Source organism: Oryctolagus cuniculus, chromosome 2 (assembly GCF_051225735.1).
Source record: "Oryctolagus cuniculus isolate XC-2025 breed Fujian yellow rabbit chromosome 2, ASM5122573v1, whole genome shotgun sequence".
In the NCBI taxonomy this organism is placed as follows: domain Eukaryota; kingdom Metazoa; phylum Chordata; class Mammalia; order Lagomorpha; family Leporidae; genus Oryctolagus; species Oryctolagus cuniculus.
Window position 1 is genome coordinate 164035648 of NC_142868.1, and position 12840 is coordinate 164048487.

The 12840-nt window shown below is 39.3% G+C and overlaps 1 protein-coding gene across 1 annotated transcript in view; it reads left to right on the forward strand.

The window, feature by feature from the left end:
- Window positions 1–12840, forward strand: part of LRPPRC (leucine rich pentatricopeptide repeat containing) — a 110361-nt gene that overhangs the window by 78241 nt on the left and 19280 nt on the right. Inside the window, exons 28-30 of the mRNA XM_008254465.5 lie at window positions 7546–7688; window positions 7820–7928; window positions 11357–11483. Coding sequence (XP_008252687.3) covers window positions 7546–7688; window positions 7820–7928; window positions 11357–11483 — 379 coding nt within the window. The remainder of the gene's footprint in view (window positions 1–7545; window positions 7689–7819; window positions 7929–11356; window positions 11484–12840) is intronic.

The following is a 12840-nucleotide window of genomic DNA, read 5'->3' on the forward strand; positions in this document are numbered from 1 at the left end:
CTGAACTTACCACGGAATCTTTTGTGTCATTAGACACTGTATAAGCTTCATCATTTCTGACATCTGACCGTAAAAATGAGAAGATAAAATCTTTAAAATCTTTATCAGAGCTGCAGAGTTGAATAGGGCTTTTTGTGGAGAACTGTTCTTTTTCTTCTTTTCATTTAAGTCCTCAAGTAGAATTATCAGCACTTCTGTAAATTGGTAACCATCAACATATTCATGTGTATAGATCTTTGTGCACAAAGGTGCACATCTATATATAGATTTCATGGTTAGTTTCATTTTCTCAATTTTTTATTCAATTACATATTACTTTTATTTATTTATCTTTTGCCTACAAATGACTAATACCAAATATGTGTACTTTATACCTTATTCTTTGTCATTACCCTTAGTTGTTTCCCTATGATGAATTCCTAGTATTGGTATTATGGGTAAAAAGTAATTGATATTTCTGTTATCAGGTAGTGCTCAAGTGCCTTTATAGAAGGGTACATACTTGGGAGCTCTGTAGTCTCTTTTGGGGTGTTGAGGTTGAGGAAACACCTACTCATAGAATAGTAAGCTTTCCCTTTGTGCTTTAGATACTTGACTTAGATTTGTTATCTTTTTGTCATGGCAAATTTTACTTCACCACACATAGCAGTGAAAAAGTTGATTGATTTGTCTTTTTGAACTTAATTTGTTAATTTGTCTTGTATCTTGACATATTCCAAATTTTGGTTACATTGAAGTAGGCACTTCACAATGTAATTCTTGGATGATGATCAGATTCTTGAACACAGTGCTGACGCTAGTATTAAATGTATAGAATAAAAGCCTTATGCTTTAAGCATTTTTTCCCTTAAATTGTGGATTATAACCTGTGTTTGAGTACCCACTCAGCCCTTTATCTACTTTTTCTTCCTTTGAAGGAATTATTTTATGTTTAAGTTCTAGTTTTATGTAAACTTCAAAAAAAATGAAATTTTTTTTGACAGGCAGAGTTAGACAGTGAGAGAGACAGACAGAGAGAAAGGCCTTCCTTTTTCCATTGGTTCACCCCCCAAGTGGCCGCTGTGGTCAGTGTGTTGTGGCCAGCGCGCCGCACTGATCTGATGGCAGGAGCCAGGTACTTATTCTGGTCTCCCATGGGGTGCAGGGCCCAAGCACCTGGGCCATCCTCCACTGCACTCCCGGGCCACAGCAAAGAGCTGGCCTGGAAGAGGGGCAACCGGGACAGAATCCGGCGCCCCGACCAGGACTAGAACCCGGTGTGCCGGCGCGCCGGCGCCGCAGGCGGAGGATTAACCTAGTGAGCCACGGCACTGACCAAATACTGAATTTTTATATGCAACTATGTCTTAGCATTTAAAGTAGTCATCACCACAAAAATTTACAACAACAACCAAAAAAAACTTCAATAGTTACATAAAGTAGTCCTTATAGAAGCCTGTGTAAGCATTTATTGGTGGGGTGGGGAAGAAGTCTATGAAGCCCTTACAATGCCAGGCATTATATTGGATACTACAGATAGAAAAGTAGAGCTCTCCTGAAAGATTCATAACCAAGACTTAAAATTCAGGGTGTAAGAATGTATAAGGCATGATAGTAGTCAAAAAGTATGAGGGGCAGCCAGCCACACAAACTTCTTTTTTCTATTCAGATGGACTTTTCATAACTTTTTTTTTTTTTTTTTTAAAGAAACAGCGGGAGATGGTGTTTAGCCTAGTGGTTAAGATGCTTGTGTGCCAAATCAGAATACTTGAGTTCAATAACCATCTCCGGCTCTTGACTAACTTACAAATGTCGACTCCAAGAGGGAGCAGTAATGGCTCAAGTAGTTGGGTTCCTGCCACCCATATGGGAGAGACCTGGATTGAATTCCCAGCTCTTGGCTTTGACCCAGCCTGGGCCAGCCCTGGTCATTGTGGGCATTTAGGAAGTAAAGCAGCAGATATGAGAACTATATATATGTCTGCCTACCTCTCAAATATAAAAATAACAATTTTTAAGAAATTAATGATAACTTATTTTTCAAAACCAACAAAAAGAGAAAACTTCTAGATTCATTCTAAAGTTTTGTTTAAGGATAAGCAGTCTCTGAAGGTTAATACAATTTCCTTTTTCATCCCCTCTACCTGCTCTGTTAGACACCTGCCTCCAATCTCTTCTTGCTCTCTGTTTTATCCAGTAGTGTGCGGAGCTCAGCTGGTTTTGGGTGGCCTCTCAGGAGTCTGGAAGCCAGTGGAATACTTCTAGGGAAGTCTTTTTCATAACTTCCCACCTATAGTGCTGTAAATAGATAATCTGGTTGTAGTAGTCCTAATTGTTTCCTTACCGCAGAAAAAGTAAGATGTCCCCTTTGCTGCCCCTCTCCACTTTGCCCCCTGACTTGGGTCACTACTTTAATATTGTTATATGTTGATGTATTTGAAAGGGAACATATAATAAGGGATGGAATGTGAAATGCATTTATCTTATACTTAAATTCTATATTTTAGATTGTAGATTTTTGACAGATGTTTTATTTGACCCATAAGAATTTAAAAAAAAAAAAAAAAAAAGAGAGGCCAGCGCTGTGGCACAACATATTAAAAGCCCTGGCCTGAAGCACCGCCATCCCATATGGGTGCCGGTTCTCTTCCCAGCTGCTCCTCTTCCCATCCAGCTCTCTGCCTTGGCCTCGGAAAGCAGTAGAAGATGGCCTAGGTCCTTGGGCCCCTGCACCCGTGTGGGAGACCTGGAGGAAGCTCCTGGCTCCTGGCTTCGGATCGGATTGGCACAGCTTCAGCCATTGCAGCCATCTAGAGAGTGAACCAGTGAATGGAAGACCTCTCTCTCTGTCTACCTCTCTGTAACTGTCTTTCAAATAAATAAAATAAATTAAAAAAAAAAAAAAGATTTTACTTATTTGAAAGGCAGAGTTAGAGAGGGAGAGACACAGAGAGAAATCTTCTGTCCACTGGTTCACTCTCCAAATGAACCACCAATGAAAATGAACCAGGAGCTGGGCCTGGCCAAAGCCAGGAGCTTGGAACTCCACCTGGGTCTCCCACATACGTGGGCCATCCTCCGCTGCTTAGCCAGGCACATTAGCAGGAGCTGGATCTGAAGCGAGTCAGCCAGGACGTGAACTGGTGTTCATAAAGAATGCCAGTGTCATGGGCAGTTAGGACTTAACCCTCCATGCCACAGTGCAGGTACCAGGAACTTCCTTATGAACTGTTGTTTTTCTTGATGTGATTTTAGTCTTTGAAAGTGGTTGGACTGTTAGAGTATTTGTTTATTTTAAAACAGTACCTCTAGGCCGGTGCCGTGGCTCAATAGGCTAATCCTCCGCCTTGCGGCGCCAGCACACCGGGTTCTAGTCCCGGTCAGGGCACCGGATTCTGTCCCGGTTGCCCCTCTTCCAGGCCAGCTCTCTGCTGTGGCCAGGGAGTGCAGTGGAGGATGACCCAAGTCCTTGGGCCCTGCACCCCATGGGAGACCAGGAGAAGCACCTGGCTCCTGCCATCGGATCAGCACGGTGCGCCGGTCGCAGCGCCGGCCGCGGCGGCCATTGGAGGGTGAACCAACGGCAAAGGAAGACCTTTCTCTCTGTCTCTCTCTCTCACTGTCCACTCTGCCTGTAAAAAAACAACAACAACAACAACAACAACAACAAAAAAAAAGTACCTCTCACAAACCTATACACAGTGTTTTTGTTAATGACAATATACTACAGAAATGTAGCAGATAGTTAGATCAGTGGTCTACTACAGCTACCGCCCATACCTTTTAAATACTAGCTGTTCTACAATGGCTTTACTGAGTGAATACAATGTGGTAGTTATTCATGAACTATTAAAAGAATCTGTCATAATTCAAACTTTAGTGCTATCATTTTCAGTACATTTTGACCTTTCATTGTGACAGGCATAATTAGCTTCTAGAACTTTTAACAAACATTACCTGAATGAAATAACTTGCTTGCCTTTGTAAGGTATATTCTATTGTTTTCTAAGTGACAATATTGTCATCTTAGCAAACGTTTTCTTATGTTCTAAACATTTAAATTTCTTCACATATACAAAGCAAAAGTTAAAAATCAAGCTGCCTTACATTTGTAATTTGCAAGTATGTATAGCCATTGACATTTCTTTTTGTACCATGTGATCTTTTCCCTCCATTATTACACAAGGTAAATGAATGTATTCTAACTACTAAAGATTCAAGTAATATAATAGAGTACTTGCAAAATGGGAAAATGTCATTGCTTCCACCCCTTCCCCAAACTTCCTGAGGTAACTTTGTCAATTGGCCATTCTTCCAGTTCCCTCTCTACATTTATAAATATATGGGTTTTTACTTTACTCTAGTTTAGTTTAGTTTACTATTTTAAAGACAATTAGAGATCTTCCATCTGCTGATTCACTCTTCAGATATCTGCAACCACGAAGGCTGACCCAGGCCAAAGCCAGAAGTCCAGTCTGGGTCTCCCACATTGGTGACAGGGACTCAAGTCTTTGAGCCATCATTTGCTGCTTCCCAGGTGTGCTTTAGTAGGTGGCCGGCGCCAGAAGCAGCGCTGAGACTCAAGCCCGTGCCCTCTGAGGCAGCCTGTGAGCAGCCCAAGCAGTGTGCTGGCCACTGTGTCACACTCACCCTTATACCCATAAATGTTTTACCTATGTGGTCCTCGTTTTATTTTATATTCTATTGGGATTGGTTTATTCTCACCGTATTTCATATTCTACACTGTGTTCTGTGGCCTCCGTTTTTTTTTCACTTAACAATTTGAAATAAATTCACAAGAAAAGACAAATACTTCTTTTTCTCCCTTTAATTGCCAATTTTAAGTGCTGATGACTTTGAAACCTCCAAAGTTGGTGACTCTTTTTTTTTTAATTGAATTCATGGGTTTAAAAAATATATTTGTGTTTTAACTTGTTTCAGTCATTATTCTTTCTATTGTCCAAACTGTCCATCTTTAACCAGTGGGAACCCCTTCACATTGGCTCGACTGATGTCTGATGCACCCCCTCAGCTGTAGTAGTAGCTCCATGTTTTCAGACGTGATGAGACAATACAGTGTAAAAACTGTCAGCCTGGGGCTGGTGCTGTGGCGTAGCAGGTAAAGCCGCCACCTGCAGTGCCAGTTATCCCACATGGGCCCCAGTTGAGTCCCAGCTGCTCCACTTCCGATCCAGCCCTCTGCTGTGGCCTGGGAAAGCTATAGAAGATGGCCCAAGTCCTTGGGCTGTTGCAGTCATCTGGAGAGTGAACCAGCAGATGGAAGGCGCTCGCTCGCTCTCTTATCCCTCTGCCATTGCTTTTCTTACTGCCTTTCACATAAATAAATAAATGTTTAAAAAAAAACTGTCAGCCACAGAGAACATGCATGAATTCCCCCTTCTTACACCCTAGTCAGAGAGCCATAAAAGAGAGTCCCACTTTGGAGCTCTGAAAAGTTAATGGAAAGCTCACATTATCTTTAAATTCTGTTTTCCATGAACTTGCTGAAGCCCCTTCATAGGTCTGTTCTTGTAAAACTCAATACTAGTGTCAAAACATCTGGTGTCATGGCCCCAGAGTTTTCAGAGGTCATTTAGAACACTTCACCCTTGTGTCTCTTAATGAGGGTGCTGTGAGTTCCCGTAAAGTGATGTGGTTACAGGGGCAGAATGTCCAGTCCAGCTTTCTGGGCATTTTGACTCCTAAATAACAGGTCTGCTCAGTATTGTCTCCGTGGAAGGATTTTAAGCCCATAGAGATATTAGAAAAGAAAAATGTGGCCCTTTGTACTTTTGTCAGCTTTACACATTTCGACACACTGCTTGGTTTGATTGCCTCAAATTCTTGTTTTGTATCTGGCAACCCGGGTACATTTCCAGGAAATGTTCTCCCTTTTAAAAAGCTAATTTACTGAGCTGTTTTATGCCATATAACACAAATTCTCCTCAGTATTGTGAAATATTTCCTTTCCACAAGTTTGCTTGTCTATGTTAATAGTTTTGCATCTCTGTGATGTCTTTGTCCTCCCAAAGTAGAAGCTTTTTATATCATTTTGTGCTCCTTTTAAAAGAAGAAATTATCTTCCAGAGTTCTTCCAGTCTGAAGGCACAGAGCTGTAGAGTGTCCACCCACCTTTTTTCTTCATTGTTTGGAATAATTTTGTTCCCTTAAAAATGAAGAATTTTTAAAAGTACATTAGCAGGATTGTTACCAGTTCTTGGAAACCATCCCTGTGTCTTCCCCATAATCCACAGGTAGTCTGGCAAGGAGCAGAAGTGCTCCACTTTCTTCCTACCTCAGAATAAAGATTCTTTGGTTTGCATTTTTTTTTTTTTTGACTCAAATAAGTCTTACACTTTCACATACTTGAATTACTTGAATTTTGCATTATATAATTTTTTGAAAGTTTATTTAATTGAGAGGCAGACGGAGCCTCCCCCCATCTATTGGTTCATTCCCAAAATGCTTGCCAAGATCCCTCCCTGGGGACTCAGTTAGGCTGAAAACATGGGTGACTGGAAGCTGGGATCAGGAGTGGGGCTTAGTATCAAACTCAGGTACATCAGTATGATACATGGGTGTCTTCTCCAGCATCTTAACCACAAGGCCAAACTCCTGCCCCATGTAGAATGAAGGAACAATGCAAATTAGCTTATGAGAGTCCTGTTGTAAAAATTGGTTGTAAATTTTAGGGTTTTCATATTTTTTGGAATGATGATATTATCAAAGTAGATCCTGTACTACAAACCCCCTTTCTAGAGCTCATCCCTATACAGTGGAAATAGTTCTCACATGCATTTGCAAATTCCTAAGAAGATATCTAAAACAGTATTTATTTGCACTTTATTGAGTTTGGCATCATGTAGCATTTTTCATATCTTGCTGTAATTTTTCACAAGCAGAAATTAATTTATTAAATGGACTTGGCCAAATTACCATATAGAAGTAGCTGGGTTTTCTATATGAACTAATCTGCCGATTGACACCAGATTTCCTATCCCCTTTTGATACTTACTTGGTCTGATTTCTTCTTTAAGAATATATAACCTGATACACGACATCAAGGAAATTCAAGTCAACAGAGGAAACAGTCCTCTGTATCCAAATAAGTAAAAAGTGTTTGTAGATTTGTCACTTTTAAAGAAAATTCTGAACACTTTGAATCATTTTAGACCCACAGTTTTGTGTACTGTATAATATACATGTATCCATCATCTTTGCAAAGATTAAAGGGCTTACTTGAATTGTTACCTGTTTTTAATTTTTATGTTGGTGATAGGATATTTCTCAGTTACTTTAAAAAGATTATCAGCATGACTTTTAGAGTGTTCAATAAAATGTGGGGTAACAGATTTTTGTGTTTTTTAATAAATAAGTTGTTTCTATGGCTTACAATTTGAAAGGTATAAAAAATTCTCTTCCTCGCCTTTGGGTGTAGTCACTTTCTTTTCCCTGAAGGCAACGTTTGGAATAATGTTTTGTTCAGCATTAAATAAGGAAAAGTTGTAAACATTTTTCACAAATTCTATTTAGCATATTCATTAACTTCTTTAATCAAATCTACAGAAATAAATGGTAACTGGCAAAAAGCTGACGCTGTCTGGAATAAAATGCAAGAAGAAAATGTTATTCCTCGTGAGAAGACATTACGATTATTAGCAGATATCCTTAGAAACAGTAATCAGGAAGTTCCATTTGATGTTCCAGAGGTAATTTGTTTTTAACGTATGCATAACATGTTGTTTGCAGTATATCACTGGGGCCTAGCAAGCCCACTTTCATGCTGGGGAGATCACTGAACTTACTAGATTTGGGTTAACTAAACAATTGTGTTTTAAAGTTGTGGTGTGAAGATGAAGCAGGTTCCCTGAGTTCTTCATCACCCTCACCTTTGGAAACTGATATCCAGAAACATGTGTTGAAAGCCTGCCAGATGAAGAGGAACAAAGGTAAGCACTCTCAGAGGTGCCTTTCTGGTAGACTGACAGGCTCCGGGTGCTCTAGAAGAGAGATGGAACTTAAATTGCAAATATGGATTGCTTTTTTCCATACTTTACCTTTACAACATTTTGGGACATTTGGCAGTATTCATCACCTGATTGGTAGGTAATAATAGAGACTTACTCTTATTTTTACAAGATATGACATTGGTGTTAAGAATTTATCAAAAAATAACCTTAATTTTTGAGATCCATATGAAGTATTGAGGGGTGAAAAAATCAAGATTTTTATAATTTATTTTAAAATATGAGGCTAAAGAAGCAAATCTAACAAAATGTTAATAATAAGTATTAGTTGTGGGAAATGAGTAGTATGTGGGAGGTTCATTATACTGTTTTTAAGTCCTTTTGAAAAAAAAATTTTTTTTTTGACAGGCAGAGTTAGACAGTGAGAGAGACAGAGAGAAAGGTCTTCCTTTCCATTTGTTCACCCCCCAAATGGCCACTACAGCCGGCGTGCTGTGCCAATCTGAAGCCAGGAGCCATGTGCTTCCTCCTGGTCTCCCATGCGGGGGCAGGGCCCAAGGACATAGGCCATCCTCCACTGCCTTCCCAGGCCACAGCAGAGAGCTAGACTGGAAGAGGAACAACCGGGACAGAACTAAGAACAACCGGGACTAGAACCCGGTGTGCCGGCGCCACAGGCGGAGGATTAGCCTAGTGAGCCGTGGCGCCGGCCATGAAATTTTTCATAATAAAACCCATTTTTATTTGAAAGCAAAAAATGACTTTAGGCATTGACTACCATGCTGATGTGTGCTGATCAGTCAAGCAGTATCTCAAGAGGGGGCCCTGTTTCTCGCTCTCCTTTCCATTCTCCAGTAAACTTTCATGAGGACATTGCCTCCTTTATTATTAAGACTGCCTTAAAATTGTTATAACCACCTTTTACCTTCTGGTAGGAAATTGCAAGTTGAATCCCTTGTATTTATTTAGATTTCCTTTTATCCTCCCCAAATTATCTTTTACCCATGTTTCCCTATGTTTGTTAATTTCTTTCTAGAAAATGCTTTAATTCCTTCCATTTTTATCTGGATCTCAAATATGCTTATGAAAATTTAACTGTTAAGGAAATAAATACAGCAGGTTTCATTTTTTTCATTTTAGTATTGACAGTTTTGAGATCTCTTTGGAAGAAAGAAAATCAGTTTGGAAATGTATAGACCTTTGTAATTTCCTACTTACTTAACATGATGTAGTAGTTAGTATAGATATAAAGGTATACCTCTATTAGGATTTTAATATGTAATTCTCATTTATCTAGTTGATTTTATCTTATCAATTCTTCAGTCTCAGCACTTTTCTGTGTTCTCAGGATTCAAATGCTTTCAACAGACGTGAATGTTTTAAAACTGAATGCTTGCATGAGCACTTAGCTGATACTTCAGTTTCCTTAAATAGAGACTGCACTTGTTCCACCAAAAACACACCCATGAGAGTGGACTTAACACTTTGCTTTTTTTTTTTTTTTAAGATTTATTTATTTATTTATTTGAAAGTCTGGGTGATGCAGAGAAAATTAGAGCTACAGCAAGAGAGGGAGAAACAGAGAGAGAGATCTTCCATCTGCTGCTTCACTCCCCTACTGGCTGCAACAGCCAGAGCTGCGCCAATTCAAAGCCAGGAGCCAGGAGTTTCTTCCAGGTCTCCCATGTGGGTGCAGGGGCCCAAGGACTTGGGCCATCTCCCACTGCTTTGCCAGGCCATAGCAGAGAGCTAGATCAGAAGTGGAGCAGCCGGGACTTGAACTGGCAGCCATATGGGATACTGGCACTGCAGGCAGTGGCTTTACCCACTATGCCACAGCACTGGCCCCAACACATTGCTTTTAATACCAATTAATGTGAAGAACATGGCTTTGAGAAAACAGCCAATAAGCCCACATAGATTTATTTTGTTAATTTTAAATATTCAAATGGTATTTATTGTATATCCTCTTCATTCAACAAACTAATGAATGGTATGCATTGTGTTGGGAAATAGACAATGATTATGTTATATTTTAATTTCTTAGCCTCCTTGAAAAGAATATATTTGCAGGTATGCTGTTGTGGCATGACTTAAAGTATTTAGTCAAGATAAATACTGTTTGTGTTTTTATTTTCTACTTTTTGCCAGTGTCCTGGCACATGCAGGTCTTCACAAATATAAACTGTGATGCAGGGTTCTTGGCAATTTAATGACTGCCAGATATTGTTCTTTGAAAGGCTTGTTTATAGTATGATGAACTTGTGCTGTAGTTACTTGCACTTGCCTAGACTGCTCTCCTTAGTTAAAATGCAAATATTAATATTGTGATACATTTTTTTCTCAGAATTAAGCTTGAAGGGATAAATAAGTTTTGATATTGCCACTTCAGTTCAATGGAGGGACTAATACAAATTTCCCTAACTTCTGTGTACAGTCATAACAATCTTTGCTTGTTCTGAGAACTCTTAAGTAGCTCAGAACGTTCTTTCAAACATTATTTAATTTCGTGTTCTTTTCTAGTTATATGTTCTTACATGGAGCCTTCCTTATATCTGTGAGGGCCACACATGATAGTTGTTCGTTTATGCCCCATCTTTATCATCATTTGTTTTATGCATACAACAGTGGATTATCGTTTCAGTTAGCTGTTTATAGCCTGGCAATTTTATTTCAGAAAAGTAAGTGACTGAAAAGTGTAGTTACTTCTCTTTTGGTAACATCTTTTCATTCTCTGACAGTTATTGTGAACAAGTGAAATAAAACTGTTAATCAGTCAAACAAATGTTGCTTGGTTTACTTGTTAGATATCTGTATATTTGAAAATTGTATGTTTTTGTATAAGTCCTGTCGTAGCCAAATAATTTGATCTCCTAATTTTAGAATTATAGGCTATATTCACTCTGCTGCTGCTGTGCGGAGATGTTAGCCATTGTAACCACCCACTTAGAGATTAAAGATTGCTTTAATGTGAGTCTTCTGCTCCCCTCAGTCTAAATTATACCTCTGGTTTATGTGGACTTTAATATACATTTTTGCAGTTTATTTGGAAACTTTTGATAAGCAAATTCAAAAGAACTATTTCTCTTTTTTATTGGTATGAAAATAATTTCTCAACTTAAGAAAGCTAGTATGCAAATTAATGCTAAAAAGAAATATTTTTGGTACCATCCAGTTGGATTAAATAATCATTTTGAAAACTATAACTTTGTCTTTGAAAGATTTGCAAAGTGGCACTTGTCTGCCTGCCACATCAATGTATATGTTGGTAAAATGGTCATCGTGTGTAGATATTCAAAGAAACAAGTAAGTTTAGGCCTTTGTTTGTGCTCCCCTCCACCACATCTCCCCTTCTTGTAGCCATTCCAGAATAATGTCATCTCATTTTTTGTTTCATTTTTCTCTTGCAGATGCATATAATATTTTCCTGAAAGCGGAAAGGCAAAACATTGTGTTTAACAGTGAAACTTACAACAGTCTTATAAAATTACTGTTGTCAAACAATGGTTTTATACAAGCAATGCAAGTGAAAGATTTGTAAGTATTACTTATTTATTAAACCTCTCATTTTAAAACACTATTGGGGGCCAGCCAGCGCCGCAGCTCAGTAGGCTAATCCTCCACCTAGCGGCGCTGGGCACACTGGGTTCTGGTCCTGGTGGGGGCGCCGGATTCTGTCTTGGTTGCCCCTCTTCCAGGCCAGCTCTCTGCTGTGGCCCGGGAGTGCAGTGGAGGATGGCCCAAGTGCTTGGGCCCTGCACCCCATGGGAGACCAGGATAAGTACCTGGCTCCTGCCTTTGGATCAGTGCGGTGCGCCGGCCGCAGCGGCCATTGGAGGGTGAACCAATAGCAAAAAGGAAGACCTTTCTCTCTGCTTCTCTCTCTCACTATCCACTCTGCCTGTCAAAAAAAAGAAAAAGAAATATATTTAAAAAAAAAACCACTATTGGTTACCATTAGGATTTTTCTGATGGTGTGTTACTGTAGTGACAGTTGCCTGACTAGCCTCAGCTGCTCAATAAACGTCATATGAAAATCTTAAATAATTTTATGAGTTCTGTAACACATAAAAAATTTTCCCTTTACTAACCACCTACAGTGTAGTCCATTCCGTTTCTTTTATATACCCTTCTGAGTCATTTAAGATATCCACGTATTCTGTTTCTAAAATGGAATTTATGTGCCTTTTGTGGTAAATGGTGGTAGCCTGATACAATGAAGATACCAGGAACATTAAATTATTATTATTTTAATTTATTTTCATTTGATTTGAAAAGCAGAGAGACAGAGAAAGATCTATCTACTGGCTTCTCTCCCAAATGCCTGCACCAACCAGGGCTGGGTCAGGCCAAAGCCAGGACTCCAGAACTCAATCTGGGTCTCTGACATGGCATGGCAAGGACCCAAGTACTTGGGCCATCACCTTCTGCCTCCCAGGATATGCGTTAGTTGGAAGTTGGATTAGAGCAGAGCAGCCAGGACTCAAACCACGCACTCTGATATAGGATTTGGGTATCCCAAGTGACGACTTACTAACCACTGTGTAAATGCCCGCCCAGGGACTTGGAATTAGATTGGAACTTGAATCCTATTTGAAGTCCCATCTCTGAGCCTCAATGTTTCTTCCACATGATGAACGCATGATAATTTTACCTAAACATTATGAGTATGAAGGATTTAAAGGAAACCTGGGCACTTAGCATATCTTATATGCCCTTTGTGAGGTGTTTTTTTTTTTAGTATATTATTTATTTAAAGCTTTTTTTTTTTTTTTTTTTGGGTGGGGCAATGGGTAGTGCTTTTGTTTTTCCCCTAGATTAATATACTTTACTAATCAAAATGAGAATGAAGTTTTCTTAATGTATTGTTATCTGACTGCTGTTTCTAGTTACT